We start from the raw sequence: 27,255 nt of genomic DNA, 5'->3' as shown, positions 1-27,255 counted from the left end.
TGGCAGTGACTGGATGGGTGGGAGACAGTGACTTAGACAGTTACTTAGACAGTGACTGGGTGGGTGGGTGTGACTGGGTGACAGTGACTGGGTGTCTGGGTGACAGTGACTGGGTGGGTGACGGGAGGTGGGTGTGACGGGAGCTTTGTGACAGGCTATAAATAATACACCACCAAAAATATATCTGGGTTGAACTGAACGAGGCTTAGATATGATAAAATATAATTTATTCCTTGAAAAAGGTGAACACACGAGATTATACAAATAACAGACAAAATATAGCACTTACTTAAAGGTTAGGACAAGAAAAGCCATCAGGATACAGGATGGGCCATTTCTTCCATAATTCAGATTCAGATGAAGACATCACAGCAATACATGAAGATCATGCAGACCATACATGAAGACATTTGAGTAAGGGCTGACTCTGTCTTATATACCATTTCAACCCCCTCTCTTACAACCAAGGCGCCGAGTTGTCTCAAAAAATCTCTTTGAAGGAGATTTTTGGCTTCCCTTGTAAGTGTGAAAACCGACACTTAAAAACACTCACTCCCTTTGTTCCTGCCCTGAGCATAAACAATCAGGACAGTTACCTTTTGATCACCGGGCTATGTTAATTTCCTCAGGATGCCCTTCCTGCCCTATTTAGCATAGCAGATGGGTTCTGCATTTTCAGAGCAGATCCAAAAATCCCATATTCACTTTAATATCTACACATATTAAAATACCCGGTTATGGTAGGTCTAGTAGGTCCAAACTTTCCAGACCTTAATGCCGGAAGTGGTACATTATAGGGTCCAATTTTCAGCCCGCTACGACCTTCGGAACCGGAGTTATACAAATACCTTATAAACCGTTTCATATTTTATTATAAAAATCTCTGCTAAAAAGAAATCTCAGCTTTTCACTAAATCCCCATTGAAAACAACGGGCTCCGGCACCATGGGTTTCAATGGAGCAACTCCGCCATTGTATTCAATGGAGTTACCCGCCATAGACTTTCAATGGAGAAACCGCCGCCATTGAAGTCTATGAGAAAATTCTCAAATCTGTACATTCGTCCACACTCCGTCTCGTTGGTTGGAGAGGGCTGGGAACGGGCATGCATTAAAGCTGGAACCTTGGCTACATGCCACCCAAATCCCATCCCTCTGGGCATTCCAGAACCGGAGATATGGACTTAAACATTTCAACATTTTACACTTAGTCGTTTTTCCGCCACGCAGCTTTTCCCCATTGGAATCAATGGCTGGCGCCGCCATAGACAATGCATGGCGCACGCCGCCATTGGATTAAATTGTGCGACCCTCCTTCTCCACTCAACTCTTTACGGGGGTCCCTCATTCCCGGACCCGGTGGGGGTCGTGTGTGGGGTTCCCTAGGGGCTAGGGGCAAAAAGAATTTTATTCCCAGGTGCCCTAGAACCCGAGATTCCCACGCCAATTGTCGTTGAACTTGACCAAAGTGATTAAACTCTTTTAATAGACATTGTATCCACTTTTGCGGTCTGCGGTTTGGATGGCTGCCAACCTGTTCCTCGAGGTCGGCGTTGATTAATCTCCATTGAAGTCAATGAGCCCATTGACTTACAATGGGAAACCGCCGCTCCTCGTCTCGGACGCCACCTGCTGGTCGTCGCTGGAAAACAGGTCAAAAACCGCTACTTCTGCCATTAGAACGCATGGAGGCTCAATGGCGACCTATGGACGGCTGCAAAATGGAGCCTGAAAAGGCGGAAAAAGGGAACAAAGGGCTATAATCACAAAATAACATTAACCCCTTCCCTCCCGCATCAACCCTAGTGTATGTGTGCGTGCCAACACCAGGATAACACAATACAGTTACACAGGGGAATACACATTTGGATATTGAAGCAAGGAAAAAAACACATTACTGGACCTCGGTCCAGTTAACCCCTTGCTTCCCAGGTGAGAGTAGAGGGTGGCCAAATGGGGTGTAACCCCTTTAATCCCAGGCCAAACCCTCTCATGACAGTGGGCTCGGGGAGGGGGAGCACAGGAGGTGGGCTCTGGGTTAGCATGGGAGGTGGGCTCGGGGGGGGCACGGGAGGTGGGCTCAGGGGGTGCGCGGGAGGTGGGCTCGGGGGCCGCGCGGGAAGCTGGCCGCAGTGTGGAGCTGGGGGGGGGGAGAAGCAGGTACTTCCCCCTCTGTCCCACGTTGGGAGCGGGCAGCAGGAGGAGCAGTTATTTCCCCCTCCTTCCCATGTTGGGAGTGGGGGGGGGGGGTTGCGGGCAGCAGGAGGAGCAGGTACTTCCCCCTCCGTCCCACATTGGGTGCAGGAGGGGGGTGAGCGGGGAATCGCCGCCATTTAAAAAAAAATTTATTTAAATAACCGGGGCCCGGGACGCCAGTGCCCTTTGTCCCTCCCTGTTGGCGGCCCTGGTTACACATGCTGGTGTGTGTGTGTGTGTGTTACCCATGCTGGTGTGTGTTACCCATGCTGGTGTGTGTGTGTGTGTGTTACACATGCTGGTGTGTGTGCGTGTTACACATGCTGGTGTGTGTTTGCGTGTTACACATGCTGGTGTGTGTGTGCGTGTTACACATGCTGGTGGGTGTGCGTGTTACACATGCTGGTGTGTGTGTGTTACACTTGCTGGTGTGTGTGTGTGTGTGTGTGTGTGCGTATTACACATGCTGGTGTGCGTGTGTGTGTGTGTGTGCGTATTACACATGCTGGTGTGTGTTACACATGCTGGTGTGTGTGTGTGTGTGTTACACATGCTGGTGTGTGCGTGTTGCACATGCTGGTGTGTGTGCGCGTGTTACACATGCTGGTGGGTGTGCGTGTTACACATGCTGGTGTGTGTGTGTGTGTGTTACACTTGCTGGTGTGTGTGTGTGTGTGCGTATTACACATGCTGGTGTGCGTGCGTATTACACATGCTGGTGTGCGTGCGTATTACACATGCTGGTGTGTGTGTGTGTGTTACACTTGCTGGTGTGTGTGTGTGCGTGCGTATTACACATGCTGGTGTGCGTGCGTATTACACATGCTGGTGTGTGTGCGTGTTACACATGCTGGTGTGTGTGTGCGTATTACACATGCTGGTGTGCGTGCGTATTACACATGCTGGTGTGTGTGCGTGTTACACATGCTGGTGTGTGTGCGTGTTACACATTCTGGTGTGTGTGCGTGTTACACATGCTGGTGTGTGTGCGTGTTACACATGCTGGTGTGTGTGCGTGTTACACATGCTGGTGTGTGTGTGTGTGCGTATTACACATGCTGGTGTGTGTGTGTGTGTGCGTGCGTATTACACATGCTGGTGTGCGTGCGTATTACACATGCTGGTGTGTGTGCGTATTACACATGCTGGTGGGCGTGCGTATTACACATGCTGGTGTGTGTGCGTGTTACACATGCTGGTGTGTGTGCGTGTTACACATGCTGGTGTGTGTGCGTGTTACACATGCTGGTGTGTGTGCGTGTTACACATGCTGGTGTGTGTGCGTGTTACACATGCTGGTGTGTGTGCGTGTTACACATGCTGGTGTGTGTGCGTGTTACACATGCTGGTGTGTGTGTGTGTGTGCGTGTTACACATGCTGGTGTGTGTGCGTGTTACACATGCTGGTGTGTGTGCGTGTTACACATGCTGGTGTGTGTGTGTGTGCGTGTTACACATGCTGGTGTGCGTATTACACATGCTGGTGTGTGTGCGTGTTACACATGCTGGTGTGTGTGCGTGTTACACATGCTGGTGTGCGTATTACACATGCTGGTGTGCGTGCGTATTACACATGCTGGTGTGTGTGCGTATTACACATGCTGGTGGGTGTGCGTGTTACACATGCTGGTGTGCGTGTTACACATGCTGGTGTGTGTGCGTGTTACACATGCTGGTGGGTGTGCGTGTTACACATGCTGGTGTGCGTGTTACACATGCTGGTGTGTGTGCGTGTTATACATGCTGGTGTGTGTGTGTGTGTGTGCGTGTTACACATGCTGGTGTGCGTATTACACATGCTGGTGTGCGTATTACACATGCTGGTGTGTGTGCGTGTTACACATGCTGGTGTGTGTGCGTATTACACATGCTGGTGGGTGTGCGTGTTACACATGCTGGTGTGCGTGCGTGTTACACATGCTGGTGTGCGTATTACACATGCTGGTGTGTGCGTGCGTGTTACACATGCTGGTGTGTGTGCGTATTACACATGCTGGTGGGTGTGCGTGTTACACATGCTGGTGTGCGTGCGTGTTACACATGCTGGTGTGCGTATTACACATGCTGGTGTGCGTGCGTGTTACACATGCTGGTGTGCGTGCGTGTTACACATGCTGGTGTGCGTGTTACACATGCTGGTGTGTGTGCGTGTTACACATGCTGGTGTGTGTGTGTGTGCGTGTTACACATGCTGGTGTGCATATTACACATGCTGGTGTGTGTGCGTGTTACACATGCTGGTGTGTGTGCGTGTTACACATGCTGGTGTGTGTGTGTGTGTGCGTGTTACACATGCTGGTGTGCGTGTTACACATGCTGGTGTGTGTGTGTGTGTGTTACACATGCTGGTGTGTGTTTGCGTGTTACACATGCTGGTGTGTGTGTGCGTGTTACACATGCTGGTGGGTGTGCGTGTTACACATGCTGGTGTGTGTGTGTTACACTTGCTGGTGTGTGTGTGTGTGTGTGTGTGTGCGTATTACACATGCTGGTGTGCGTGTGTGTGTGTGTGTGCGTATTACACATGCTGGTGTGTGTTACACATGCTGGTGTGTGTGTGTGTGTGTTACACATGCTGGTGTGTGCGTGTTGCACATGCTGGTGTGTGTGCGCGTGTTACACATGCTGGTGGGTGTGCGTGTTACACATGCTGGTGTGTGTGTGTGTGTGTGTTACACTTGCTGGTGTGTGTGTGTGTGTGTGTGTGCGTATTACACATGCTGGTGTGCGTGCGTATTACACATGCTGGTGTGCGTGCGTATTACACATGCTGGTGTGTGTGTGTTACACTTGCTGGTGTGTGTGTGTGCGTGCGTATTACACATGCTGGTGTGCGTGCGTATTACACATGCTGGTGTGTGTGCGTGTTACACATGCTGGTGTGTGTGTGTGTGCGTATTACACATGCTGGTGTGCGTGCGTATTACACATGCTGGTGTGTGTGCGTGTTACACATGCTGGTGTGTGTGTGTGCGTGCGTATTACACATGCTGGTGTGTGTGCGTGTTACACATGCTGGTGTGTGTGTGTGTGCGTATTACACATGCTGGTGTGTGTGCGTGTTACACATGCTGGTGTGTGTGCGTGTTACACATTCTGGTGTGTGTGCGTGTTACACATGCTGGTGTGTGTGCGTGTTACACATGCTGGTGTGTGTGCGTGTTACACATGCTGGTGTGTGTGTGTGTGCGTATTACACATGCTGGTGTGTGTGTGTGTGTGTGTGTGCGTGCGTATTACACATGCTGGTGTGCGTGCGTATTACACATGCTGGTGTGTGTGCGTATTACACATGCTGGTGGGCGTGCGTATTACACATGCTGGTGTGTGTGCGTGTTACACATGCTGGTGTGTGTGCGTGTTACACATGCTGGTGTGTGTGCGTGTTACACATGCTGGTGTGTGTGCGTGTTACACATGCTGGTGTGTGTGCGTGTTACACATGCTGGTGTGTGTGCGTGTTACACATGCTGGTGTGTGTGCGTGTTACACATGCTGGTGTGTGTGCGTGTTACACATGCTGGTGTGTGTGTGTGTGCGTGTTACACATGCTGGTGTGCGTATTACACATGCTGGTGTGTGTGCGTGTTACACATGCTGGTGTGTGTGCGTGTTACACATGCTGGTGTGCGTATTACACATGCTGGTGTGCGTGCGTATTACACATGCTGGTGTGTGTGCGTATTACACATGCTGGTGGGTGTGCGTGTTACACATGCTGGTGTGCGTGTTACACATGCTGGTGTGTGTGCGTGTTATACATGCTGGTGTGTGTGTGTGTGTGCGCGTGTTACACATGCTGGTGTGCGTATTACACATGCTGGTGTGCGTATTACACATGCTGGTGTGTGTGCGTGTTACACATGCTGGTGTGTGTGCGTATTACACATGCTGGTGGGTGTGCGTGTTACACATGCTGGTGTGCGTGCGTGTTACACATGCTGGTGTGCGTATTACACATGCTGGTGTGTGCGTGCGTGTTACACATGCTGGTGTGTGTGCGTATTACACATGCTGGTGGGTGTGCGTGTTACACATGCTGGTGTGCGTGCGTGTTACACATGCTGGTGTGCGTATTACACATGCTGGTGTGCGTATTACACATGCTGGTGTGCGTGCGTGTTACACATGCTGGTGTGCGTGCGTGTTACACATGCTGGTGTGCGTGTTACACATGCTGGTGTGTGTGCGTGTTACACATGCTGGTGTGTGTGTGTGTGCGTGTTACACATGCTGGTGTGCGTATTACACATGCTGGTGTGTGTGCGTGTTACACATGCTGGTGTGTGTGCGTGTTACACATGCTGGTGTGTGTGTGTGTGTGTGCGTGTTACACATGCTGGTGTGTGTGCGTGTTACACATGCTGGTGTGCGTGCGTGTTACACATGCTGGTGTGCGTGTTACACATGCTGGTGTGCGTGCGTGTTACACATGCTGGTGTGCGTGCGTGTTACACATGCTGGTGGTGTGTGCGTGTTACACATGCTGGTGTGCGTGTTACACATGCTGGTGTGCGTATTACACATGCTGGTGTGCGTGCGTGTTACACATGCTGGTGTGCGTGCGTGTTACACATGCTGGTGTGCGTGCGTGTTACACATGCTGGTGTGCGTGCGTGTTACACATGCTGGTGTGTGTGCGTGTTACACATGCTGGTGTGCGTGCGTGTTACACATGCTGGTGTGCGTGCGTGCGTGTTACACATGCTGGTGTGTGTGCGTGTTACACATGCTGGTGTGCGTGTTACACATGCTGGTGGTGTGTGTGCGTGTTACACATGCTGGTGTGCGTATTACACATGCTGGTGTGCGTGCGTGTTACACATGCTGGTGTGTGTGCGTGTTACACATGCTGGTGTGCGTGCGTGTTACACATGCTGGTGTGCGTGTTACACATGCTGGTGTGCGTGTTACACATGCTGGTGTGCGTATTACACATGTTGGCGTGTGTGCTTGTTACACATGCTGGTGTGCGTATTACACATGTTGGCGTGTGTGCGTGTTACACATGCTGGTGTGCGTATTACACATGCTGGTGTGCGTGTTACACATGCTGGTGTGCGTGTTACACATGCTGGTGTGCGTATTACACATGCTGGTGGGTGTGCGTGTTACACATGCTGGTGTGCGTATTACACATGCTGGTGTGCGTGTTACACATGCTGGTGTGCGTATTACACATGCTGGTGTGCGTGTTACACATGCTGGTGTGCGTATTACACATGCTGGTGTGCGTGTTACACATGCTGGTGTGTGTGCGTATTACACATGCTGGTGGGTGTGCGTGTTACACATGCTGGTGTGTGTGTGCGTGTTACACATGCTGGTGTGCGTGTTACACATGCTGGTGTGCGTATTACACATGCTGGTGTGCGTGCGTATTACACATGCTGGTGTGCGTATTACACATGCTGGTGGGTGTGCGTGTTACACATGCTGGTGTGTGTGTGTGTTACACATGCTGGTGTGTGTGCGTGTTACACATGCTGGTGTGCGTGCATGTTACACATGCTGGTGTGTGTGTGCGTGTTACACATGCTGGTGTGCGTGCGTGTTACACATGCTGGTGTGCGTATTACACATGCTGGTGTGTGTGCGTGTTACACATGCTGGTGTGTGTGCGTGTTACACATGCTGGTGTGCGTGTTACACATGCTGGTGTGTGTGCGTGTTACACATGCTGGTGTGTGTGCGTGTTACACATGCTGGTGTGTGTGCGTGTTACACATGCTGGTGTGCGTGTTACACATGCTGGTGTGCGTGTTACACATGCTGGTGTGCGTGCGTATTACACATGCTGGTGTGTGTGCGTGTTACACATGCTGGTGTGTGTGCGTATTACACATGCTGGTGTGCGTGTTACACATGCTGGTGTGTGTGTGCGTGTTACACATGCTGGTGTGTGTGCGTGTTACACATGCTGGTGTGCGTATTACACATGCTGGTGGGTGTGCGTGTTACACATGCTGGTGTGTGTGCGTGTTACACATGCTGGTGTGCGTATTACACATGCTGGTGGGTGTGCGTGTTACACATGCTGGTGTGTGCGTATTACACATGCTGGTGTGTGTGCGTGTTACACATGCTGGTGTGTGCGTATTACACATGCTGGTGTGTGTGCGTATTACACATGCTGGTGTGCGTGTTACACATGCTGGTGTGCGTGCGTGTTACACATGCTGGTGTGTGCGTGTTACACATGCTGGTGTGTGCGTATTACACATGCTGGTGTGTGTGCGTATTACACATGCTGGTGTGTGTGCGTGTTACACATGCTGGTGTGTGCGTATTACACATGCTGGTGTGTGTGCGTATTACACATGCTGGTGTGTGTGCGTGTTACACATGCTGGTGTGTGCGTGTTACACATGCTGGTGGGTGTGCGTGTTACACATGCTGGTGTGTGCGTATTACACATGCTGGTGTGTGCGTATTACACATGCTGGTGTGTGTGCGTATTACACATGCTGGTGTGTGTGCGTGTTACACATGCTGGTGTGCGTGCGTGTTACACATGCTGGTGTGCGTATTACACATGCTGGTGTGCGTATTACACATGCTGGTGTGCGTATTACACATGCTGGTGTGCGTATTACACATGCTGGTGGGTGTGCGTGTTACACATGCTGGTGTGTGTGTGTGTGTGTTACACATGCTGGTGTGTGTGCGTGTTACACATGCTGGTGTGCGTGCATGTTACACATGCTGGTGTGTGTGTGCGTGTTACACATGCTGGTGTGCGTGCGTGTTACACATGCTGGTGTGTGTATTACACATGCTGGTGTGTGTGCGTGTTACACATGCTGGTGTGTGTGCGTGTTACACATGCTGGTGTGCGTATTACACATGCTGGTGTGTGTGCGTATTACACATGCTGGTGTGTGTGCGTGTTACACATGCTGGTGTGTGCGTATTACACATGCTGGTGTGTGTGCGTGTTACACATGCTGGTGTGTGCGTATTACACATGCTGGTGTGTGTGCGTATTACACATGCTGGTGTGCGTGTTACACATGCTGGTGTGTGTGTGCGTGTTACACATGCTGGTGTGTGTGCGTGTTACACATGCTGGTGTGTGTGCGTGTTACACATGCTGGTGTGCGTGTTACACATGCTGGTGTGTGCGTATTACACATGCTGGTGTGTGTGCGTATTACACATGCTGGTGTGCGTGTTACACATGCTGGTGTGTGTGTGCGTGTTACACATGCTGGTGTGTGTGCGTGTTACACATGCTGGTGTGTGTGCGTATTACACATGCTGGTGTGCGTGTTACACATGCTGGTGTGTGTGCGTGTTACACATGCTGGTGTGTGTGCGTGTTACACATGCTGGTGTGTGTGTGTGTGTGCGTGTTACACATGCTGGTGTGTGCGTGTTACACATGCTGGTGTGTGCGTGTTACACATGCTGGTGTGTGTGCGTGTTACACATGCTGGTGTGCGTGCATGTTACACATGCTGGTGTGTGTGCGTGTTACACATGCTGGTGTGTGTGCGTGTTACACATGCTGGTGTGCGTATTACACATGTTGGCGTGTGTGCGTGTTACACATGCTGGTGTGCATATTACACATGCTGGTGTGTGTGCGTGTTACACATGCTGGTGTGTGTGCGTGTTACACATGCTGGTGTGCGTATTACACATGTTGGCGTGTGTGCGTGTTACACATGCTGGTGTGCGTATTACACATGCTGGTGTGTGTGCGTATTACACATGCTGGTGTGTGTGCGTGTTACACATGCTGGTGTGTGTGCGTATTACACATGCTGGTGTGTGTGTGTGTTACACATGCTGGTGTGTGTGCGTGTTACACATGCTGGTGTGCGTGCGTGTTACACATGCTGGTGTGTGTGCGTGTTACACATGCTGGTGTGCGTGTTACACATGCTGGTGTGTGTGCGTGTTACACATGCTGGTGTGCGTGTTACACATGCTGGTGTGTGTGCGTGTTACACATGCTGGTGTGCGTGTTACACATGCTGGTGTGTGTGCGTGTTACACATGCTGGTGTGCGTGTTACACATGCTGGTGTGCGTATTACACATGCTGGTGTGTGTGCGTATTACACATGCTGGTGTGTGTGTGCGTGTTACACATGCTGGTGTGCGTGTTACACATGCTGGTGTGTGTGCGTATTACACATGCTGGTGTGTGTGTGCGTGTTACACATGCTGGTGTGCGTGTTACACATGCTGGTGTGCGTGTTACACATGCTGGTGTGCGTGTTACACATGCTGGTGTGCGTATTACACATGCTGGTGTGTGTGTGTATTACACATGCTGGTGTGTGTGCGTGTTACACATGCTGGTGTGCGTATTACACATGCTGGTGTGTGTGCGTGTTACACATGCTGGTGTGCGTGTTACACATGCTGGTGTGTGTGTGTGTTACACATGCTGGTGTGTGTGTGCGTGTTACACATGCTGGTGTGCGTATTACACATGCTGGTGTGTGTGCGTATTACACATGCTGGCGTGTGTGCGTGTTACACATGCTGGTGTGTGTGCGTGTTACACATGCTGGTGTGTGTGCGTGTTACACATGCTGGTGTGTGTGCGTGTTACACATGCTGGTGTGTGTGCGTATTACACATGCTGGTGTGTGTGTGTGTGTGCGTGTTACACATGCTGGTGTGTGTGTGCGTGTTACACATGCTGGTGTGTGTGCGTGTTACACATGCTGGTGTGTGTGCGTGTTACACATGCTGGTGTGTGTGCGTATTACACATGCTGGTGTGCGTATTACACATGCTGGTGTGTGTGCGTGTTACACATGCTGGTGTGCGTGTTACACATGCTGGTGTGTGTGTGTGTTACACATGCTGGTGGGTGTGCGTGTTACACATGCTGGTGTGTGTGTGTGTTACACATGCTGGTGTGCGTATTACACATGCTGGTGTGTGTGTGTGTTACACATGCTGGTGTGCGTGCATGTTACACATGCTGGTGTGCGTATTACACATGCTGGTGTGTGTGTGTTACACATGCTGGTGTGTGTGTGTGTTACACATGCTGGTGGGTGTGCGTGTTACACATGCTGGTGTGTGTGTGTGTTACACATGCTGGTGTGCGTATTACACATGCTGGTGTGTGTGTGCGTGTTACACATGCTGGTGTGCGTGTTACACATGCTGGTGTGTGTGTTACACATGCTGGTGTGCATTTTACACATGCTGGTGTGCGTATTACACATGCTGGTGTGTGTGTGCGTGTTACACATGCTGGTGTGCGTATTACACATGCTGGTGTGTGTGTGCGTGTTACACATGCTGGTGTGCGTGTTGCACATGCTGGTGTGTGTGCGTATTGCACATGCTGGTGTGTGTGTGTTACACATGCTGGTGTGCGTGCGTATTACACATGCTGGTGTGTGTGCGTGTTACACATGCTGGTGTGCGTGTTACACATGCTGGTGTGTGTGCGTGTTACACATGCTGGTGTGCGTGTTACACATGCTGGTGTGCGTGTTACACATGCTGGTGTGCGTGTTACACATGCTGGTGTGCGTGTTACACATGCTGGTGTGCATGTTACACATGCTGGTGTGTGTGTTACACATGCTGGTGTGCGTGTTACACATGCTGGTGTGCGTGTTACACATGCTGGTGTGTGCGTGTTACACATGCTGGTGTGCGTGTTACACATGCTGGTGTGTGTGTGTATTACACATGCTGGTGTGCGTGTTACACATGCTGGTGTGTGTGTGTTACACATGCTGGTGTGCGTGTTACACATGCTGGTGTGTGTGTTACACATGCTGGTGTGCGTGTTACACATGCTGGTGTGCGTGTTACACATGCTGGTGTGCGTGTTACACATGCTGGTGTGCGTGCGTGTTACACATGCTGGTGTGCATGTTACACATGCTGGTGTGCGTGTTACACATGCTGGTGTGCGTGTGTGTTACACATGCTGGTGTGCGTGTTACACATGCTGGTGTGCGTGTTACACATGCTGGTGTGCGTGTGTGTTACACATGCTGGTGTGCGTGTTACACATGCTGGTGTGCGTGTTACACATGCTGGTGTGCGTGTTACACATGCTGGTGTGTGTGTGTGTTACACATGCTGGTGTGCATGTTACACATGCTGGTGTGCGTGTTACACATGCTGGTGTGCGTGTGTGTTACACATGCTGGTGTGCGTATTACACATGCTGGTGTGTGTGCGTGTTACACATGCTGGTGTGCGTGTTACACATGCTGGTGTGCGTGCGTGTTACACATGCTGGTGTGCGTGTTACACATGTTGGTGTGCGTGCGTGTTACACATGCTGGTGTGCGTGTTACACATGCTGGTGTGCGTGTTACACATGCTGGTGTGTGTGCGTGTTACACATGCTGGTGTGTGTGTTACACATGCTGGTGTGCGTGTGTGTTACACATGCTGGTGTGCGTATTACACATGCTGGTGTGTGTGCGTGTTACACATGCTGGTGTGCGTGTTACACATGCTGGTGTGCGTGTGTGTTACACATGCTGGTGTGCGTATTACACATGCTGGTGTGTGTGCGTGTTACACATGCTGGTGTGCGTGTTACACATGCTGGTGTGCGTGCGTGTTACACATGCTGGTGTGCGTGTTACACATGTTGGTGTGCGTGCGTGTTACACATGCTGGTGTGCGTGTTACACATGCTGGTGTGCGTGTTACACATGTTGGTGTGCGTGCGTGTTACACATGCTGGTGTGCGTGTTACACATGCTGGTGTGCGTGTTACACATGCTGGTGTGTGTGCGTGTTACACATGCTGGTGTGTGTGTTACACATGCTGGTGTGTGTGCGTGTTACACATGCTGGTGTGTGTGTTACACATGCTGGTGTGCGTATTACACATGCTGGTGTGCGTATTACACATGCTGGTGTGCGTGTTACACATGCTGGTGTGTGTGCGTGTTACACATGCTGGTGTGTGTGCGTATTACACATGCTGGTGTGTGTGTTACACATGCTGGTGTGCGTGTTACACATGCTGGTGTGCGTGTGTGTTACACATGCTGGTGTGTGTGTGTGTTACACATGCTGGTGTGTGTGCGTGTTACACATGCTGGTGTGCGTGTTACACATGCTGGTGTGTGTTACACTTGCTGTCCTTTCACTCTGCCCCTGTCACACAGCTCCTTGCCGCCCACGGTTCAGGATAACCACGATGGGATGTACCTCATCTCGTGCACCCCCGCGGAGGCTGGCGACCTCACCATAGGCGTGTGTATAAAGGGGCGGCACGTGCAGGTGAGCGGGGAACAGGGGGAGGATTCTCCTGCCAGTGTGCGCTTCTTACAGACCCCCAGCAAAGGAAGGGTTAAACCACCACTAAAGGGGTTAATAATTCTCATTGTATTATATATTCAATCATTCTCCTGGGAAACCCCCCTCGCCTCGCCCGTCCCCCGCAGTGTTACGTGGCTGAGTGCTCCTGTGTCCCCCCCTCGCCCTTCCCCCGCAGTGTTACGTGGCTGAGTGCTCCTGTGTCCCCCCCCTCGCCCTTCCCCCGCAGTGTTACGTGGCTGAGTGCTCCTGTGTCCCCCCTCGCCCTTCCCCCGCAGTGTTACGTGGCTGAGTGCTCCTGTGTCCCCCTCTCGCCCTTCCCCCGCAGTGTTACGTGGCTGAGAGCTCCGGTGTCCCCCCCTCACCTTGCCCTTCCCCCACAGTGTTACGTGGCTGAGTGCTCCTGTGTCCCCCCTCGCCCTTCCCCCGCAGTGTTACGTGACTGAGAGCTCTGGTCTCCCCGCCTCCTCTCACCCCGGGCACTGTTACGTGGCTGAGTGCCCCTGTGTCTCTCCCCCCAGCAGTGTTAAGTGGCTGAGTGCTCCGTGTCTCCCTCGTCCCCTGCAGTGTTATGTGGCCGAGTGCTCCGTGTCTCCCCCTCACCCCCCCTGTGTTACGTGGCTGAGTGCTCTGTCTCTCCCCCCCACAGTGTTACGTGGCTGAGTGCTCCGTGTCTCCCCCGCAGTGTTACGTGGCTGAGTGATCCGTGTCTCCTCCCCACAGTGTTACATGGCTGAGTGCTCCATGTCTCCTCCCCAGTGTTACATGGCTGAGTGCTCCGTGTCTCCCCCGCAGTGTTACGTGGCTGAGTGCTCCGTGTCTCCTCCCCACAGTGTTACATGGCTGAGTGCTCTGTGTCTCTCCCCCTGCGCAATTTTACGTGGCTGACTGCTCCGTGTCTCCTCCCCACAGTGTTATGTGGCTGAGTGCTCCGTGTCACCCCCCCCCCACAGTGTTATGTGGCTGAGTGCTCCGTATCTCTCCCCCCGCAGTGTTACGTGGCTGACTGCTCCGTGTCTCTACTCCCCCCCCCCGCAGTTTTACATGGCTGAGTGCTCCATATCTCCCCCCGCAGTGTTACGTGGCTGAGTGCTCCTGTGTCTCTCTCCCCCGCAGTGTTACGTGGCTGAGTGCTCCGTGTCTCCCCCCCCCCGCAGTTTTACGTGGCTGAGTGCTCCGTGTCTCTCCCCCCCCGCAGTGTTACATGGCTGAGTGCTCTGTGTCTCCCCCCCCCCGCAGTGTTACGTGGCTGAGTGCTCCGTGTCTCCCCCCCCGCAGTGTTACATGGCTGAGTGCTCTGTGTCTCCCCCCCCCGCAATGTTACGTGGCTGAGTGCTCCGTGTCTCCCCCCCCCCCCGCAGGGCTCGCCTTTCACTGTGACGGTGACATCTCGGCAGCACCCGGGGGTCTTCCACTGCTGCACCTTCTGCTCCAGCGGGGGGCAAAAGGACGCTCGCTGCGGGTGTGGGGGCACCATGCCAGGTACGTGGCAGGGGCAAGAGGCGCAGGCAGGGGCAAGAGGCGCAGGCAGGGGCAAGAGGCGCAGGCAGGGGCAAGAGGCACATGAATACAAAGGCATCTCACCCACCCACACACCTCCTGTTATATACAGAAATGTACCTCTCACCCCCTCCTAATACACAGGCATCAGGGACACATACCCCTCACCCCCTCCTAATACACAGACATCAGGGACACGTACCCCTCACCCCCTCCTAATACACAGACATCAGGGACACATACCTCTCACCCACTCCTAATACACAGACATCAGGGACACGTACCTCTCACCCCCTCCTAATACACAGACATCAGGGACACATACCTCTCACCCCCTCCTAATACACAGGCATCAGAGACACGTACCTCACCCCCTCCTAATACACAGACATCAGGGACAAGTACCTCTCACCCCCTCCTAATACACAGACATCAGGGACACCTACCTCTCACCCCCCTCCTAATACACAGGGACATGTACCTCTCACCCATTCCTAATACACAGGCATCAGGGACACGTACCTCTCACCCCCTCCTAGTACACAGACATCAGGGACACGTACCTCTCACCCCCTCCTAATACACAGGCATCAGGAACACGAACCTCTCACCCCCTCCTAATACACAGGCATCAGGGACACGTACCTCTCACCCCCTCCTAATACACAGGCATCAGGGACACGTACCTCTCACCCCCTCCTAATACACAGGCATCAGGGACACGTACCTCTCACCCCCTCCTAGTACACAGACATCAGGGACACGTACCTCTCACCCCCTCCTAATACACAGGCATCAGGAACACGAACCTCTCACCCCCTCCTAATACACAGGCATCAGGGACACGTACCTCTCACCCCCTCCTAATACACAGGCATCAGGGACACGTACCTCTCACCCCCTCCTAATACACAGACATCAGGGACATGTACTTCTCACCCCCTCCTAATACACAGACATCAGGGACACGTACCTCTCACCCCCTCCTAATACACAGGCATCAGGGACACGTACCTCTCACCCACTCCTAATACACAGACATCAGGGACACGTACCTCTCACCCCCTCCTAATACACAGGCATCAGGGACACGTACCTCTCACCCCCTCCTAATACACAGGCATCAGAGACACGTACCTCACCCCCTCCTAATACACAGACATCAGGGACACGTACCTCTCACCCCCTCCTAATACACAGACATCAGGGACACATACCTCTCACCCCCTCCTAATACACAGGCATCAGGGACACGCATCTCTCACCCCCTCCTAATACACAGGCATCAGGGACACGTACCTCTCACCCCCCTCCTAATACACAGGGACATGTACCTCTCACCCACTCCTAATACACAGGCATCAGGGACACGTACCTCTCACCCCCTCCTAGTACACAGACATCAGGGACACGTACCTCTCACCCCCTCCTAATACACAGGCATCAGGAACACGAACCTCTCACCCCCTCCTAATACACAGGCATCAGGGACACGTACCTCTCACCCCCTCCTAATACACAGGCATCAGGGACACGTACCTCTCACCCCCTCCTAATACACAGGCATCAGGGACACGTACCTCTCACCCCCTCCTAATACACAGACATCAGGGACACGTACCTCTCACCCCCTCCTAATACACAGGCATCAGGGACACGTACCTCTCACCCCCTCCTAATACACAGACATCAGGGACATGTACCTCTCACCCCCTTCTAATACACAGGCATCAGGGACACGTACCTCTCACCCCCGCCTAATACACAGACATCAGGGACACGTACCTCTCACCCCCTCCTAATACACAGACATCAGGGACACGTACCTCTCACCCCCTCCTAATACACAGGCATCAGGGACACGTACCTCTCACCCCCTCCTAATACACAGACATCAGGGACACGTACCTCTCACCTCCTCCTAATACACAGGCATCAGGGACACGTACCTCTCACCCCCTCCTAATACACAGGCATCAGGGACACGTACCTCTCACCCCCTCCTAATACACAGACATCAGGGACACGTACCTCTCATCCCCTCCTAATACACAGGCATCAGGGACACGTACCTCTCACCTCTTCCTAATACACAGACATCAGGGACACGCACCTCTCACCCCCTCCTAATACACGGACATCAGGGACACATACCTCTCACCCCCTCCTAATACACAGACATCAGGGACACGTACCTCTCACCCCTCGTAATACACAGACATCAGGGACACGTACCTCTCTCCCCCTCCTAATACACAGGCATCAGGGACACGTACCTCTCACCCCCTCCTAATACACAGGCATCAGGGACACGTACCTCTCACTCCCTCCTAATACACAGACATCAGGGACACGCACCTCTCACCCCCTCCTAATACACAGGCATCAGGGACACATACCTCTCACCCCCTCCTAATACACAGACATCAGGGACACATACCTCTCACCCCCTCCTAATACACAGACATCAGGGACACGTACCTCTCACCCCCTCCTAATACACAGACATCAGGGACACGCACCTCTCACCCCCTCCTAATACACAGACATCAGGGACACATACCTTTCACCCCCTCCTAATACACAGACATCAGGGACACGTACCTCTCACCCCCTCCTAATACACAGACATCAGGGACACGCACCTCTCACCCCCTCCTAATACACGGACATCAGGGACACATACCTTTCACCCCCTCCTTATACACAGACATCAGGAACACGTACCCCTCACCCCCTCCTAATACACAGGCATCAGGGACACGTACCTCTCACCTCCTCCTAATACAGACAGCAGACACAGATACATCCTAATAACCAGACAGCAGGCACATACATCCTAATACACAGACAGCAGGCGCACATACATCCTAATACACAGACAGCAGGCACATATATCCTAATACACAGACAGCAGGCGCACATACATCCTAATACACAGACAGCAGGCACATATATCCTAATACACAGACAGCAGGCACACATACATCCTAATACACAGACAGCAGGCACATATATCCTAATACACAGACAGCAGGCACACATACATCCTAATACACAGACAGCAGGCACATACATCCTAATACACAGACAGCAGGCACACATTCATCCTAATACACAGACAGCAGGCACACATTCATCCTAATACACAGACAGCAGGCACACATTCATCCTAATACCCAGACAGCAGGCACACATTCATCCTAATACACAGACAGCAGGCACACATTCATCCTAATACACAGACAGCAGGCACACATTCATCCTAATACACAGACAGCAGGCACACATTCATCCTAATACACAGACAGCAGGCACATACATCCTAATACACAGACAGCAGGCACACATCTCTCGGCAGTAGTGCCTTTGAATGCATGTATTTGTGTATTGTACCTCTCTGACCCTTCTGCAGGTGGGTACCACGGCTGTGGCCACGGGCACAAAGGCCACCCCGGCCGCTCACACTGGTCGTGTTGTGGATGCACAACGGAAAAATCAGAGTGTGGCGGGATGAAGGACACGGCCCAGAGGAGCGTGGTCAGGACCGTGGCATTGTGATGGCGTGAGACTGGGGGAGAGGGGGGGGTCAGTGTGGCATCCACGGCCGAGATCAGGTCACCGTTAATAACCTGTGTTCTATACGGAGAATGAAGAAACCACTGCAGGGCCTTCTCTCTGCCCGCTCCGGCAGGCTCCGGGGGTCTCATGGAGAGGCGCTGTGACGGTGGGGAGGATTTGGCCCGGGATTAAAGGAGTTACACCCCAATTGGCCACCCTCTAACCTCACCAGGGAGACAAGGGGTTAACTGGGCTGAGGCCCAGACGTGTGATTTAACCCTTGTCATAACCTGAAAATGTATATTCCACTGTTCCCCTGTTTTATTGTTATAGCAGTGTCTGCATCACACACCCACTGGGATCCATCCGGGAGCACAAGGGTTAATGGTTGTTTAGTGATTATAGCCCTTTGTGTAACTTTCCCGCCTTTTCAGGCACCATTTTGCAGGCTCCCATAGGCCGCCATTGGAACTCCATGTATTTCAATGGCGAATCTTGCTATTGAGTCCTGTTCCTGAGAAGACCAGCAGATGGCGTCCGAGAGGGAGAGCGGCGGTTTCCCATTGAAAGTCAATGGGCTCATTGACTTCAATGGAGAAATCCTCGAGAGAACTTTCCAGGAACGAGTTGGCTGCCGTCCAAACCGCTTAACCACAAAGCGGATACATTTTCAATAGGAGAGCTTTGATCACTGATAAGATGTACCTCATCTCGTGCACCCCCGCGGAGGCTGGCGACCTCACCATAGGCGTGTGTATAAAGGGGCGGCACGTGCAGGTGAGCGGGGAACAGGGGGAGGATTCTCCTGCCAGTGTGCGCTTCTTACAGACCCCCAGCAAAGGAAGGGTTAAACCACCACTAAAGGGGTTAATAATTCTCATTGTATTATATATATTATTCTCATAATTCTCATTGTATTATATATTCAATCATTCTCCTGGGAAACCCCCCTCGCCTCGCCCGTCCCCCGCAGTGTTACGTGGCTGAGTGCTCCTGTGTCCCCCCCTCGCCCTTCCCCCGCAGTGTTACGTGGCTGAGTGCTCCTGTGTCCCCCCCCTCGCCCTTCCCCCGCAGTGTTACGTGGCTGAGTGCTCCTGTGTCCCCCCTCGCCCTTCCCCCGCAGTGTTACGTGGCTGAGTGCTCCTGTGTCCCCCTCTCGCCCTTCCCCCGCAGTGTTACGTGGCTGAGAGCTCCGGTGTCCCCCCCTCACCTTGCCCTTCCCCCACAGTGTTACGTGGCTGAGTGCTCCTGTGTCCCCCCTCGCCCTTCCCCCGCAGTGTTACGTGACTGAGAGCTCTGGTCTCCCCGCCTCCTCTCACCCCGGGCACTGTTACGTGGCTGAGTGCCCCTGTGTCTCTCCCCCCAGCAGTGTTAAGTGGCTGAGTGCTCCGTGTCTCCCTCGTCCCCTGCAGTGTTATGTGGCCGAGTGCTCCGTGTCTCCCCCTCACCCCCCCTGTGTTACGTGGCTGAGTGCTCTGTCTCTCCCCCCCACAGTGTTACGTGGCTGAGTGCTCCGTGTCTCCCCCGCAGTGTTACGTGGCTGAGTGATCCGTGTCTCCTCCCCACAGTGTTACATGGCTGAGTGCTCCATGTCTCCTCCCCAGTGTTACATGGCTGAGTGCTCCGTGTCTCCCCCGCAGTGTTACGTGGCTGAGTGCTCCGTGTCTCCTCCCCACAGTGTTACATGGCTGAGTGCTCTGTGTCTCTCCCCCTGCGCAATTTTACGTGGCTGACTGCTCCGTGTCTCCTCCCCACAGTGTTATGTGGCTGAGTGCTCCGTGTCACCCCCCCCCACAGTGTTATGTGGCTGAGTGCTCCGTATCTCTCCCCCCGCAGTGTTACGTGGCTGACTGCTCCGTGTCTCTACTCCCCCCCCCCCGCAGTTTTACATGGCTGAGTGCTCCATATCTCCCCCCGCAGTGTTACGTGGCTGAGTGCTCCTGTGTCTCTCTCCCCCGCAGTGTTACGTGGCTGAGTGCTCCGTGTCTCCCCCCCCCCGCAGTTTTACGTGGCTGAGTGCTCCGTGTCTCTCCCCCCCCGCAGTGTTACATGGCTGAGTGCTCTGTGTCTCCCCCCCCCCCGCAGTGTTACGTGGCTGAGTGCTCCGTGTCTCCCCCCCCGCAGTGTTACATGGCTGAGTGCTCTGTGTCTCCCCCCCCCGCAATGTTACGTGGCTGAGTGCTCCGTGTCTCCCCCCCCCCCCGCAGGGCTCGCCTTTCACTGTGACGGTGACATCTCGGCAGCACCCGGGGGTCTTCCACTGCTGCACCTTCTGCTCCAGCGGGGGGCAAAAGGACGCTCGCTGCGGGTGTGGGGGCACCATGCCAGGTACGTGGCAGGGGCAAGAGGCGCAGGCAGGGGCAAGAGGCGCAGGCAGGGGCAAGAGGCGCAGGCAGGGGCAAGAGGCACATGAATACAAAGGCATCTCACCCACCCACACACCTCCTGTTATATACAGAAATGTACCTCTCACCCCCTCCTAATACACAGGCATCAGGGACACATACCCCTCACCCCCTCCTAATACACAGACATCAGGGACACGTACCCCTCACCCCCTCCTAATACACAGACATCAGGGACACATACCTCTCACCCACTCCTAATACACAGACATCAGGGACACGTACCTCTCACCCCCTCCTAATACACAGACATCAGGGACACATACCTCTCACCCCCTCCTAATACACAGGCATCAGAGACACGTACCTCACCCCCTCCTAATACACAGACATCAGGGACAAGTACCTCTCACCCCCTCCTAATACACAGACATCAGGGACACCTACCTCTCACCCCCCTCCTAATACACAGGGACATGTACCTCTCACCCATTCCTAATACACAGGCATCAGGGACACGTACCTCTCACCCCCTCCTAGTACACAGACATCAGGGACACGTACCTCTCACCCCCTCCTAATACACAGGCATCAGGAACACGAACCTCTCACCCCCTCCTAATACACAGGCATCAGGGACACGTACCTCTCACCCCCTCCTAATACACAGGCATCAGGGACACGTACCTCTCACCCCCTCCTAATACACAGGCATCAGGGACACGTACCTCTCACCCCCTCCTAGTACACAGACATCAGGGACACGTACCTCTCACCCCCTCCTAATACACAGGCATCAGGAACACGAACCTCTCACCCCCTCCTAATACACAGGCATCAGGGACACGTACCTCTCACCCCCTCCTAATACACAGGCATCAGGGACACGTACCTCTCACCCCCTCCTAATACACAGACATCAGGGACATGTACTTCTCACCCCCTCCTAATACACAGACATCAGGGACACGTACCTCTCACCCCCTCCTAATACACAGGCATCAGGGACACGTACCTCTCACCCACTCCTAATACACAGACATCAGGGACACGTACCTCTCACCCCCTCCTAATACACAGGCATCAGGGACACGTACCTCTCACCCCCTCCTAATACACAGGCATCAGAGACACGTACCTCACCCCCTCCTAATACACAGACATCAGGGACACGTACCTCTCACCCCCTCCTAATACACAGACATCAGGGACACATACCTCTCACCCCCTCCTAATACACAGGCATCAGGGACACGCATCTCTCACCCCCTCCTAATACACAGGCATCAGGGACACGTACCTCTCACCCCCCTCCTAATACACAGGGACATGTACCTCTCACCCACTCCTAATACACAGGCATCAGGGACACGTACCTCTCACCCCCTCCTAGTACACAGACATCAGGGACACGTACCTCTCACCCCCTCCTAATACACAGGCATCAGGAACACGAACCTCTCACCCCCTCCTAATACACAGGCATCAGGGACACGTACCTCTCACCCCCTCCTAATACACAGGCATCAGGGACACGTACCTCTCACCCCCTCCTAATACACAGGCATCAGGGACACGTACCTCTCACCCCCTCCTAATACACAGACATCAGGGACACGTACCTCTCACCCCCTCCTAATACACAGGCATCAGGGACACGTACCTCTCACCCCCTCCTAATACACAGACATCAGGGACATGTACCTCTCACCCCCTTCTAATACACAGGCATCAGGGACACGTACCTCTCACCCCCTCCTAATACACAGACATCAGGGACACGTACCTCTCACCCCCTCCTAATACACAGACATCAGGGACACGTACCTCTCACCCCCTCCTAATACACAGGCATCAGGGACACGTACCTCTCACCCCCTCCTAATACACAGACATCAGGGACACGTACCTCTCACCTCCTCCTAATACACAGGCATCAGGGACACGTACCTCTCACCCCCTCCTAATACACAGGCATCAGGGACACGTACCTCTCACCCCCTCCTAATACACAGACATCAGGGACACGTACCTCTCATCCCCTCCTAATACACAGGCATCAGGGACACGTACCTCTCACCTCTTCCTAATACACAGACATCAGGGACACGCACCTCTCACCCCCTCCTAATACACGGACATCAGGGACACATACCTCTCACCCCCTCCTAATACACAGACATCAGGGACACGTACCTCTCACCCCTCGTAATACACAGACATCAGGGACACGTACCTCTCTCCCCCTCCTAATACACAGGCATCAGGGACACGTACCTCTCACCCCCTCCTAATACACAGGCATCAGGGACACGTACCTCTCACTCCCTCCTAATACACAGACATCAGGGACACGCACCTCTCACCCCCTCCTAATACACAGGCATCAGGGACACATACCTCTCACCCCCTCCTAATACACAGACATCAGGGACACATACCTCTCACCCCCTCCTAATACACAGACATCAGGGACACGTACCTCTCACCCCCTCCTAATACACAGACATCAGGGACACGCACCTCTCACCCCCTCCTAATACACAGACATCAGGGACACATACCTTTCACCCCCTCCTAATACACAGACATCAGGGACACGTACCTCTCACCCCCTCCTAATACACAGACATCAGGGACACGCACCTCTCACCCCCTCCTAATACACGGACATCAGGGACACATACCTTTCACCCCCTCCTTATACACAGACATCAGGAACACGTACCCCTCACCCCCTCCTAATACACAGGCATCAGGGACACGTACCTCTCACCTCCTCCTAATACAGACAGCAGACACAGATACATCCTAATAACCAGACAGCAGGCACATACATCCTAATACACAGACAGCAGGCGCACATACATCCTAATACACAGACAGCAGGCACATATATCCTAATACACAGACAGCAGGCGCACATACATCCTAATACACAGACAGCAGGCACATATATCCTAATACACAGACAGCAGGCACACATACATCCTAATACACAGACAGCAGGCACATATATCCTAATACACAGACAGCAGGCACACATACATCCTAATACACAGACAGCAGGCACATACATCCTAATACACAGACAGCAGGCACACATTCATCCTAATACACAGACAGCAGGCACACATTCATCCTAATACACAGACAGCAGGCACACATTCATCCTAATACCCAGACAGCAGGCACACATTCATCCTAATACACAGACAGCAGGCACACATTCATCCTAATACACAGACAGCAGGCACACATTCATCCTAATACACAGACAGCAGGCACATACATCCTAATACACAGACAGCAGGCACACATCTCTCGGCAGTAGCGCCTTTGAATGCATGTATTTGTGTATTGTACCTCTCTGACCCTTCTGCAGGTGGGTACCACGGCTGTGGCCACGGGCACAAAGGCCACCCCGGCCGCTCACACTGGTCGTGTTGTGGATGCACAACGGAAAAATCAGAGTGTGGCGGGGTGAAGGACACGGCCCAGAGGAGCGTGGTCAGGACCGTGGCATTGTGATGGCGTGGGACTGGGGGAGAGGGGGGGGTCAGTGTGGCATCCACGTCCGAGATCAGGTCACCGTTAATAACCTGTGTTCTATACGGAGAATGAAGAAACCACTGCAGGGCCTTCTCTCTGCCCGCTCCGGCAGGCTCCGGGGGTCTCATGGAGAGGCGGCAAGAGCGGAGACAGGCCCGGGGGTCTCATGGAGAGGCGCCAAGAGCGGAGACAGGCCCGGGGGTCTCATGGAGAGGCGCCAAGAGCGGAGACAGGCCCGGGGGTCTCATGGAGAGGCGCCAAGAGCGGAGACAGGCCCGGGGGTCTCATGGAGAGGCGCTGTGACGGTGGGGAGGATTTGGCCCGGGATTAAAGGAGTTACACCCCAATTGGCCACCCTCTAACCTCACCAGGGAGACAAGGGGTTAACTGGGCTGAGGCCCAGACGTGTGATTTAACCCTTGTCATAACCTGAAAATGTATATTCCACTGTTCCCCTGTTTTATTGTTATAGCAGTGTCTGCATCACACACCCACTGGGATCCATCCGGGAGCACAAGGGTTAATGGTTGTTTAGTGATTATAGCCCTTTGTGTAACTTTCCCGCCTTTTCAGGCACCATTTTGCAGGCTCCCATAGGCCGCCATTGGAACTCCATGTATTTCAATGGCGAATCTTGCTATTGAGTCCTGTTCCTGAGAAGACCAGCAGATGGCGTCCGAGAGGGAGAGCGGCGGTTTCCCATTGAAAGTCAATGGGCTCATTGACTTCAATGGAGAAATCCTCGAGAGAACTTTCCAGGAACGAGTTGGCTGCCGTCCAAACCGCTTAACCACAAAGCGGATACATTTTCAATAGGAGAGCTTTGATCACTGATAAGTCAAGTTCAACGAAAAGTGGCGTGGGAATAAACTGTTCTGGGGGCCCTAGAAATAAAATTCTTTCTGTCCCTAGTTACTAGTCCTCCCCCCACTCGACCGCAACCGGGTCCCCGTATCCTGGACCCCCGATAAGGGTCGAACTGAGAAGAGCGGGCCGCGCCATAGGTTCCAATGGCGGCGGCAGAAACAGCTCAAGAAAACGGCTAAGTGTGAAAAGCTGAAAATTGGTAATCCATAGCTCTGGTTCCGGAGGGCCCAGCGGATCAGGGTTTGGGCTATCTGTAGCCACTGCTCCGGCATCGCTGCAGAACCATCCTTGACCTGCTTGGACCAACCCGACGGAGTATGGACCCCCTTGAAGGGTCGGGACTTTTCCAATAGACTCCAATGGCAGCCAAACCCCATTGACCGGCTACGGCGGAAAAACCCCATTGACTTCAACGGCGGCGTCGCCCTGTTGAAAGTCTATGGCGGGATTCCCATAGCTGCCAACGGTGGCGGTTTGCCATTGAAAATCTATGGCGGCGAAGCCCGTTGTTTTCAATGAGGATTTAGTGAAAAACCGTGATTTAATTTACAGCGGAGATTTGTGTATTAAAATGTGAAACGGTTTTAAGTGTATTTGTGTATCTCCGGTTCCGAAGGTCATAGCACGTCGCAAATTGGACCATAGGGTGTCCCAGTTCCGGCATTGAGAACTAGGAAGTTTGGACCTGCTGGACCTAACAGAACCGGATATTTTGATATGTTCATGTTTTATCTATCATACTGTGTTTCAAGGTATGGGTAAAACCCAGAGGAAATTCCTTTGCATACCAGGGTAGCATATGGCCAGAAAGGCGACCCAATGTCTAGGACTTGAGTATGTTTCAAAGGATTTTGTCACCTCCACTGTTTGTATGAAGGCGGAGATTACTCAAACCAGAGCAGTCTTCAAGTGTTCCATTTCACACCTCACAACAAAGGGTTTCCTGCCAGATATTCCGTGGGGTAGACTGGCTGGCATTCCTGATGCAAATGGGGGATTACAGAAATGAGACCCCAGAGTGCTACTGCGCATGTACCAACTAGCAGGGGGGCAGGGATCAAAATGTGTTTCCATGTTAGCGAGTGGCTGGAGGTAATTGAAAACCAATCACCTGTACTTAAGGTTAAGGATAGGGCCACAAAAGGTATATAATCTGTGGTCAACCCTTTATCCTTTGTCTGTTCTATACCATCTTGATTGCTGAGAGAAACGCTATGCACTATTTTATCATATCTAAGTCTCGTCCCAGTTCAGACCCAGTTATAAATATATATTATCTTTTATATATTTATGTGTGTAACATAAAGCCTGCCACAAAGTCACCGTGACAGGCGCCAAGAGCGGAAACAGCGCCATTATTCTGGCGCCCCACTAATAACTTTGTTTAGTGATCTCAAATCTGTTATATGCAACGTCCTTCACACGGACCGGGGGGGCGTCCCGCACAGGACCGGGGGGCGTCCCGCACAGGACCGGGGGGCGTCATGCACAGGACCGGGGGGCGTCACGCACAGGACCGGGGGGGGGGACGTCACGCACAGGACCGGGGGGGGCATCACGCACAGGACCGGGGGGGCGTCACGCACAGGACCGGGGGGGCGTCACGCACAGGACCGGGCGGGGGGACGTCACGCACAGGACCGGGGGGGAGCATCACGCACAGGACCGGGGGGCGTCACGTACAGGGCCGGGGGGCGTCACGCACAGGGCCGGGGGGCGTCACGCACAGGGCCGGGGGGGGACGTCACGCACAGGACCGGGGGGGAGCATCACGCACAGGACCGGGGGGCGTCACGTACAGGACCGCATCACGCACAGGGCCGGGGGGCGTCACGCACAGGGCCGGGGGGCATCACGCACAGGCCGGGGGCGTCACGCACAGGACCGGGGGGCGTCACGCACAGGGCCGGGGGGCGTCACGCACAGGCCGGGGGGCGTCACGCACAGGACCGGGGGGCGTCACGT

The 27,255-nt window shown here is 53.3% G+C and overlaps 2 protein-coding genes across 2 annotated transcripts in view; both read left to right on the top strand.

Annotated features, from left to right (window-relative positions):
* Window positions 1-18,535, top strand: part of LOC142473345 (E3 ubiquitin-protein ligase TRIM45-like) — a 39,023-nt gene extending 20,488 nt beyond the window's left edge. Inside the window, exons 4-6 of the mRNA XM_075580582.1 lie at window positions 13,315-13,429; window positions 14,827-14,947; window positions 18,381-18,535. Of these exons, the coding sequence (XP_075436697.1) occupies window positions 13,315-13,429; window positions 14,827-14,947; window positions 18,381-18,526 (382 nt within the window). The 3' untranslated portion in view covers window positions 18,527-18,535. The remainder of the gene's footprint in view (window positions 1-13,314; window positions 13,430-14,826; window positions 14,948-18,380) is intronic.
* A 690-nt stretch (window positions 18,536-19,225) lies between these two features.
* On the top strand, window positions 19,226-26,603 carry LOC142473346 (E3 ubiquitin-protein ligase TRIM45-like). The gene is made up of 3 exons (XM_075580583.1): window positions 19,226-19,303; window positions 20,734-20,854; window positions 24,257-26,603. The coding sequence occupies exons 1-3, from the start codon at window positions 19,226-19,228 to the stop codon at window positions 24,400-24,402; spliced, it is 345 nt and encodes a 114-aa protein (XP_075436698.1). The 3' UTR covers window positions 24,403-26,603.
* The last annotated feature ends 652 nt before the right edge of the window (window positions 26,604-27,255 follow it).

The sequence above is a fragment of the Ascaphus truei genome (assembly GCF_040206685.1).
Source record: "Ascaphus truei isolate aAscTru1 chromosome 3 unlocalized genomic scaffold, aAscTru1.hap1 SUPER_3_unloc_6, whole genome shotgun sequence".
In the NCBI taxonomy this organism is placed as follows: domain Eukaryota; kingdom Metazoa; phylum Chordata; class Amphibia; order Anura; family Ascaphidae; genus Ascaphus; species Ascaphus truei.
Note: the sequence above shows the minus strand (reverse complement) of the source record. Positions and strands in the feature narration are given on the sequence as shown.

Bases quoted from the DNA above. Each gene is read 5' to 3' on its own strand.
- LOC142473346 (XM_075580583.1), top strand. From the start codon at position 19,226: ATGTACCTCATCTCGTGCACCCCCGCGGAGGCTGGCGACCTCACCATA. The intron at 19,304-20,733 runs GTGAGCGGGGAA...CCCCCCCCGCAG, and splicing joins TAAAGGGGCGGCACGTGCAG to GGCTCGCCTTTCACTGTGAC. The intron at 20,855-24,256 runs GTACGTGGCAGG...ACCCTTCTGCAG, and splicing joins GTGTGGGGGCACCATGCCAG to GTGGGTACCACGGCTGTGGC.